The sequence below is a fragment of the Malaya genurostris genome, chromosome 3 (assembly GCF_030247185.1).
Source record: "Malaya genurostris strain Urasoe2022 chromosome 3, Malgen_1.1, whole genome shotgun sequence".
In the NCBI taxonomy this organism is placed as follows: domain Eukaryota; kingdom Metazoa; phylum Arthropoda; class Insecta; order Diptera; family Culicidae; genus Malaya; species Malaya genurostris.
The window spans coordinates 289,180,081-289,188,032 of record NC_080572.1 but is presented as its reverse complement, the minus strand read 5'-3'; the positions used below and the strand labels follow the sequence as shown (position 1 = coordinate 289,188,032).

At 36.8% G+C, this 7,952-nt stretch overlaps 1 protein-coding gene across 2 annotated transcripts; it reads left to right on the top strand.

Annotated features, from left to right (window-relative positions):
- The first annotated feature begins 4,770 nt into the window (after positions 1–4,770).
- LOC131436591 (DCN1-like protein 3) lies at positions 4,771–7,471 on the top strand. 2 transcript variants are annotated; one of them, XM_058605402.1, is made up of 4 exons: positions 4,771–4,893; positions 5,168–5,638; positions 5,713–5,850; positions 5,917–7,471. In XM_058605402.1, the coding sequence occupies exons 2-4, from the start codon at positions 5,518–5,520 to the stop codon at positions 6,588–6,590; spliced, it is 933 nt and encodes a 310-aa protein (XP_058461385.1). In that variant the 5' UTR covers positions 4,771–4,893; positions 5,168–5,517; the 3' UTR covers positions 6,591–7,471. The 2 variants fall into 2 exon arrangements, with proteins under 2 accessions (XP_058461385.1, XP_058461384.1); XM_058605401.1 differs by having other exon boundaries at positions 5,707–5,850.
- Positions 7,472–7,952: the final 481 nt, after the last annotated feature.

The window sequence follows — 7,952 nt, the reverse complement described above, 5'->3', positions numbered from 1 at the left end:
GCCGTTAAAATTCTTTGCTAATTTTCTGAAATAAATGTGTTATTTTTCATGGCATTTTTCATTTCCTAGATTTATATAAATATCTAAAATCTCCCTTTTGACTTCAACCAGCATATAAAATAGTAGTTTGATGTGAACTGATAGGTAAATGTGATATGAGCAGTACATTATATTTTACCTATGAAACACGTAGCTTTCACTGGATTATTCATTAAACAGTTTTTAAATGCCAGTCTATTAAAATCTATGTGAAAAGTAGGGTGGAAAATATTCACATAACTTTTCACGTAACTATAATATGATTATTATTTTGAGTGTAGTATTGTGGTCTCGAGCAATAATATTAGCTATACTAAACCAAATTTTCTTTTGTCAATATTTCAAAAAAATAAATCGTTGCGTGAAACCGTGAATTTTGTTACTTTTACAATATTTTTCTCTGCGTGCACGCAAGCGAAAAAAAAGTATGAAATTATAGTTTCACTTGCAACCATGGAGGCAGTATCGAATAGCAATATTTCGATAGTCCCACGACAAAACCCAAGTAACAATTCGAATGCCTTATGGTTTTGATTATAATTTATAGGAGTTTTGTAATTGATTGTTCAATCACTACTTGTTTTTATAACAACTAAAAGGTGATTTTTTTGAGGTTAGGATTTTCATGCATTAGTATTTGCTCAGATTTTTTGAGCTTATGATTTTCATGCATTATTATTTGCTCAGTATGCTCTGACATTTCATCATGAATAGACTTACTAACGAGCAACGCTTGCAAATCAGTGAATGGGCCCTAGAAAAGTTGGCAGAAAATCCGCTTTTTTATCGACAAATTTTGTTCAGCGATGAGGCTCATTTCTGGTTGAATGGCTACGTAAATAAGCAAAATTGCCGCATTTGGAGTGAAGAGCAACCAGAAGCCGTTCAAGAACTGCCCATGCATCCCGAAAAATGCACTGTTTGGTGTGGTTTGTACGCTGGTGGAATCATTGGACCGTATTTTTTCAAAGATGCTGTTGGACGCAACGTTACAGTGAATGGCGATCGCTATCGTTCGATGCTAACAAACTTTTTGTTGCCAAAAATGGAAGAACTGAACTTGGTTGACATGTGGTTTCAACAAGATGGCGCTACATGCCACACAGCTCGCGATTCTATGGCCATTTTGAGGGAAAACTTCGGAGAACAATTCATCTCAAGAAATGGACCGGTAAGTTGGCCACCAAGATCATGCGATTTGACGCCTTTAGACTATTTTTTGTGGGGCTACGTCAAGTCTAAAGTCTACAGAAATAAGCCAGTAACTATTCCAGCTTTGGAAGACAACATTTCCGAAGAAATTCGGGCTATTCCGGCCGAAATGCTCGAAAAAGTTGCCCAAAATTGGACTTTCCGAATGGACCACCTAAGACGCAGCCGCGGTCAACATTTAAATGAAATTATCTTCAAAAAGTAAATGTCATGTACCAATCTAACGTTTAAAATAAAGAACCGATGAGATTTTGCAAATTTTATGCTTTTTATTGTTTAAAAAAGTTCTCAAGCTCTTAAAAAATCACCCTGTATAATAAGTGTTGCTTTTGACAAGTAATATCATAGTTTTTAAAGCTTCTATAAAACCTTTTACCTAGACTAACAACTGGACTAAAAATAAATCAATTTGTACTAGAATAAAACCATGCAAACGCTCTTAATATTCCTTTAAAAAATTTTTCTTTAAAACATTATTGTCAGTAAAATTCTTTAATAAATCTAGATTTGTGTGTGTGCGTGTTCATTGAATGACAGTTTCACTCAGAGCAAATTTGAGGGTTCTAAAGTACATTTATGACACTCCTGTTGTGGGCTATTTGATTTATTGCTTCTTAGATTAAGTGTAATTTGCATTAAAGAAAATTTCATGGCCGCCATTATGATGTTCTTTGCCGTAGCCTTTATTAACATCAAATAAACTTCGAAATGCAAGAACGAGGAAGTATGATGGACTTTTATGATTCATTTTCAAAACGTATGCACAAGTTTTATCGCCACGAAATAGTTTTGTACAAAAAAGACGATAAATCACAGAAAATAATTTTCATTAATCATGGAGACTTTCGCAAAAACCGTATTTATTTCAAGGCGATTAGTTATAATTCTTATTTTTATCCATACATTCACGATAAAAATAAAAGCGCATGAAGTTTTTACGTTCGGTAAAAGCCTCAAACTTGTAAATAAATTCCAATAAATTGTTACTGATTGCATTCAAAGCAGGTATGACACACACATAATCAAGAAAAATATTACCAAAACGACAGTTTATTCATAGTGGAATTTATTCCATCCAAATAAATTTAATGTTGATCGTAAAGCTGGTTTCAAAATTTTCTTGAATTTGAAGTTTTAACTCTGCTTTATGATGATTGTTCACTTTGCTTTATAAACCTTATGACGAATGGTCCACTTGGCAGGAACATGCTCTTATAGAGGTTTTCAGTAGTCTTTCGTGGAGTTTAAAGTTTTAATGCAAGATTTATTATGTAGCATTGAAGATACACTCAGAAAAATATTATGGTAACAGTTACTATATAGAGGGCCAACCTGACCATGCGAGTATAGTGGTTTTCAGCCGACTATTAAATCAGATGATTTCAACAATAGTCAAGTTCATGTTTACTATGAATGGTATCGGCTCTAGAATAGTAATATTGAACAGTATATTGTATGAATAACTAATACGATTGAGATGGTTAGGCTAACCATGACCGAATCATTATTTACATTGTAGTTTCCGCTATAACCAGAGCCATGGTATTTTTGACATTTCACTTCTAGTTATTTCGAAACTAAAGGCAGTGGTTGATTCAACAATGCTGAAGATCAACAAAACATGAGCTAATGTTAAAAAGTTTTATGAATTTGAATTCTAGAACAAGAACAACAAAATAGTTTCATTGGATTATATTTTATTTTTGCATCAAATCAAATGATGATGTGCCTGGTGAAATATTGATTATCATCGTAGACACGGAGCAGCGTTGCTTGGTTGCAACTGTTGATCCCAGGCTCTGTTCGGTAAAGTTTTTCCTGAAGCAGGAATGGGCAGCATGGAAGAAATTAATTGCTAAGTCCAGATGCAAACCTCAATACCCACCTGTCATATATTGTTATTTTTTCCGTCGGATTTGAGCGATTTGAATCCGGGAATCGAATGATGTTCGTCGTTTTCATCAATCGCTTGATGTTGTTTCTACAGCGACCGATAACGAATAATAAACATTATACAAGACGTCGATTTCACTAGAAAACAGCCGTTACCGGCAAAATTGTTGAAACATTTAATTTCAACGACGGAAACTAGTAAGGCTACAAAATTTACTCACCTTCAAGACCTTCCAAATTGCACAATATAAGTCACAATATAGATTTTTTCAAATCAATCACTGATGTGTTACGAAATTGTCTGCTGTATTGTAACTTTATGTGACAATAACAAGGTACATCCGTTTATTGACAATTTGTATAGTCAAACTTTTCAAACTTCATAATTTCTTTTAAACCATGTATCTATTTATGGTAACATTATTATAGTGCGGACATATTTACATGGTAGCGATAACTATTTAGCTCCTCATATATACCAAGGCTCGAGAGCAATTTCACCTTACTAGAAATTGTGATTTTAACTATTTGTTCTTATATTTGAGATGACTACCATTGTCAGGATGACCATGCCATAAAAGTCATAAATACAAATATTTTAGTCAAGTCGTAGTCTTTGTTGTCTAGTAATTTATACAATACAGATGGTGAATAGTCGTATATCATGATTGTTGCTACTATTTAAGCGTATAGTTGAAATGACAATGGAAAACAGGCTACAGTTACTATGGCATTTTGCTCAGTGTAGCTACAAATATTTATTAATATTAAAAATGTTACTTGGGAAGGGCCTAACCGCAAATGAGAGCCTCTCTTTGTTTACTTTCTCTTTTGATTATCACGGAGCCATTATGGCAAATTCTCTAAAGTTTCCAATATAAATCAAAAGCTTGTAGTTTTACCTTGAACGTTTTTCGAAAAGTAAAGCGTCAAATATAAAACCAGTTCGGTAAATCTTGAAAGAAGAAGTAAGCAATGGGAAAGTGGCATTTGCAGTTAGGCCCTTTTGTTGTGGGACGGTCGATTTCTTGTCAACGCTGTGAATTATCGATCTCAAGTTGATATCGATATTATCCATAAATATCGATAAGTTTTTCATCTCTTCTGTGCGTATCAGCGTAATTCGCAGCACTGCTGAACATGAATACCTGAATCTGTGCTTCGGTTTTTGAAATAAAATAAATTCTGATTGCTAAAGACTTCTACTTTTCATAGAACTTATAGAATTTATTTAGAACAAAGGGAACAAAGCCATTGGAAACCCGATCTTCTCGAGCTGGTTTGTTGTCATTTCGGCAAAAATATTCTGAAACAACCTGTCCAATACATACATCTTGAATCAAAAATGTCATAGCAGTTAGACAGCCTGTACTATCAGAAAGTGGTTTTCAATTTCTAGCATTCAAAATGTACATTATACCTGCTAAGTACTTGTTTTTCGAGATTACCACATTTCAATTACCTAAATAACGAAATTATTAGTCGAAAAGTAAGCATGACAAAGTATTCTAACAATGTACTGGCGGTAGTGGTGGTGGCGCTGTACTGCACCAGCAGCAGGTTGAGTTCTGAGCTGGCGATGTTTTTCGATAAGCAAAGATTGAAACGTCAAAACAGAATCATCATTGAACGTCACTGGGCCATCATTCCACTGCGAGCAGACAGCAGAAAGAAGAAGAGTTTGCTTGCAGTCATTAGCGGAGAAGAAAATATTGAAGTGATTTTGGGAAGCTGCTACATCTGGAAAAGGTAGTGAAAAATTGGAGTTTTTGTGAAATAATTTTATAAATCTCACAGTGGGTGTGTAGTTAAGTGATGTATTCCTGGTCGATGCGTTGTGGATTGGAAAATATGGAAGATTTTCGATTCTATTCAAAGAAACTAAATTGGTTTACAGACATTTCCTTGTTCATGAGAATGAAAAATTCAAATGCTTTGTTACTTTGTTGCTAAACCAGTATTATTCGTGCCTTCTGAATTATACTCACACAATTAACATGAAAAAAAAAACATTATTTTTCAGGTACCACTCAGCGAAGTAACCCAACAAAAACGACACCGAAAACCAGCATAACTGTTCTAGAGTGCCAACCATTGACCAGCTTTCGTCATCCGTGTGCCAACTACCACAATGTACCCGTTCAGGAAACGTTGACATTGAAACCCCGTATGCATTTTTTATCTTTCGGCACCAGTTAGCAAACGGCAATAGACCACTACGGGAGAATGAGTATCGATTCCTCCGGTTGGACCCATCGTGCAATTCCACTTAGACGCAAATAATCAGGGAGTTTTTTTTTGTTGCTCGGGTTGATCGGAAACGGTCCTTCGGTACACGGGCCGATTAATTGAAGAAGCGATAGAAGATAGAAAATGGGAAGTTGTTTGACATGCTTCCGTGCACCACCGAATCCGACAAGCAGCAGTGCCGCCACGACTGGATTGGTAGCCGGGACGGACACGGCCGTATTGGATCCGGAATCGGCGATCCATGGTGATTATATTGGTCAGGGATTTGGGGGAGAAAAAACTATGTTAATGGGATGTTACTTTTTTCTGCAGAAACAGCCGACTTGCTGGCCGCCAGCCCAATACGAATACCTTCGCTCGGTCTCGGTTCAGATCGGAAGAGTGACAGTTTTAAGAAATCAATTGGATTACTTAATGGAAACCTTGGCACCCTACCGGACGGTACCAATCTGCCAGGTAACCTGCCACCTGGTTTCGCAAAGATCAATATCAAAGTTTGATTTTTAAAATTTCCCATTACAGGCAAGGATCTCGCAACGCAAATCTCGGACAACGATCTGAATAAACTGTTCGAGGAATACAAGGACGAACAGGAGGACGCAATCCTGTCGGATGGCATCGAACGGCTGTGCTGTGAACTTGGTTATAAGCCGGACGATTTTGCCATTCTGCTGCTGGCGTGGCGCCTGGACGCATCGCAAATGTGTCAGTTTACGAAAGCCGAATTTATACAGGGTCTGCAGAAGATGAACGCCGCCAGTATTGACGACATCAAGGTTCGGCTGAAGCAGAACATCGAGAAGCTCAAAGATGATTCGGAAGATTTTAAACTGTTGTACCGATTCACGTTCCGTTTCGGGCTTGAACCAGGACAACGGATTCTTTCGCTCGACATGGCCATCAGTTTGTGGCGGCTCGTATTCACCGTTCACACACCGGACATCTTACCTCGATGGTTGCACTTCCTAGAACAGCATCAGAACATCCGCGGTGTACCGAAGGACACCTGGAATATGTTTTTGAACTTTGTAGAAACCTGTGATATTACACAGTACGACGATACCGAAGCCTGGCCCAGCTTATTCGACGACTTTGTCGAGTACGAACAGGAACGGATAAAGCAGGCCAAAGGCCCGCCCGGCAAGGACCCCGACGGACTCGAAGAGGATGATAACAATAACGGCTTCAATTCATAGTATTTTGCTACCGATGTCTTCGTACTCAGTGCTTTTGCGCGATCGACGCGCTTTGACTATTTATTTCTAGCAAACAGCGCGGAAATCCCACTGGAATTTATCTCGTTTGCTTGCTGCCATTTTCCGTCGCAGTATGACTTAATGAAACATGCGAGTATCCTTCCTCGGCTCGTTTCGATAGCGCGCCCGTGAAATGCGAACAGGAAACAAATATTTAACAACATTACATGTTAATCATTTGTTCAACGTAACGATTTTTTTTTTAATGTTTAAGACTATAAGTACTCTTACATCTGTTTTTTTACACGCATACATAGATATCTAAATTTATCGTAATACAATATGATTTTAAGGAGACAAACAACTGCTACAAGTTGATTGAATTTAAACAAAAAAAAAACACGGAAATAAATTTAGTCTACCTTGCGCGAAACCAGTTTTATTAGAATGCAAATTTCATATCAGTGAACTGATATCGATCTGCGGGTTATTGACCCTACCAGAAAAATAACGGAAACGAAACGAAAAAAAAAAATAGTAAAAGAATTTATGTACACACGCTTTTCGGCAGAGCAGAATATTTTTCCTGTGACAAAAAAGAGAAAAAAAAAACAAACAAACAAAGCAGCTGTAGCACTTTAACCGACTTAACACAACTTTTTCACATTTTAGCTCAAAAGGAAACGGAAAAACAAGCGAATTTCTTATTTCGGAAAATGTGTGTGTGTGTTAAATGTCCTTGTTGGAAACCAGTTCTGAAAAAAAAAAAACAAAAACAAAAATCGTGAAAGCATCTATAGGCTAAATTTAAACCAGCTAGTGAAGCTCTATTTAAGATAAATCTAGACAAATGGATTAATAAAACAAAAGTATCAACACAATTTATCGTCAACTGTTTTGATCTGTTTTTCGGGTCTGTTCTCCATCTTCTTTATTGTTGGTTCCGTCTTCGGAGTTGTTCAATGCCAGGCAGCTCGAATTGAACTTAATTATCGCCAACTGTATTCGAATCAATTTGAACTGCTAGGCAGTAAAGAGTCGAAGACGAATCGAAAAAAAAGTGATTATGTGAAAGCGCTTAGATGCTTATCAATTTCAAAAATTGATTGTTGCAAATCAGTACAATGAAACCAGATTTGATTTTAATTCGGTTTTTAAGTTTCGGGTTCGGCTGTTTCGTATTGTGTCAAGCTCCCATTGTGAAAGAAGGATGCCAATGGCCAATCAGATCCCTACCATAAGCATTAAGTGATAGCACTAAACTGGCTAAACTGTACGAAATGGGCAAATACGATTTAACAAAGCCAGTACCTGGGCCTTAAAGACCAAATTCAATTTGTATAGATTTCAAGCGCTGCAAAG

Coding starts and splice junctions, on each gene's coding strand:
- LOC131436591 (XM_058605401.1), top strand. CDS start 5,518: ATGGGAAGTTGTTTGACATGCTTCCGTGCACCACCGAATCCGACAAGC. Junction 5,639..5,706: donor TCCGGAATCGGCGATCCATG/GTGATTATATTG, acceptor TTTTTTCTGCAG/AAACAGCCGACTTGCTGGCC. Junction 5,851..5,916: donor GGACGGTACCAATCTGCCAG/GTAACCTGCCAC, acceptor TTCCCATTACAG/GCAAGGATCTCGCAACGCAA.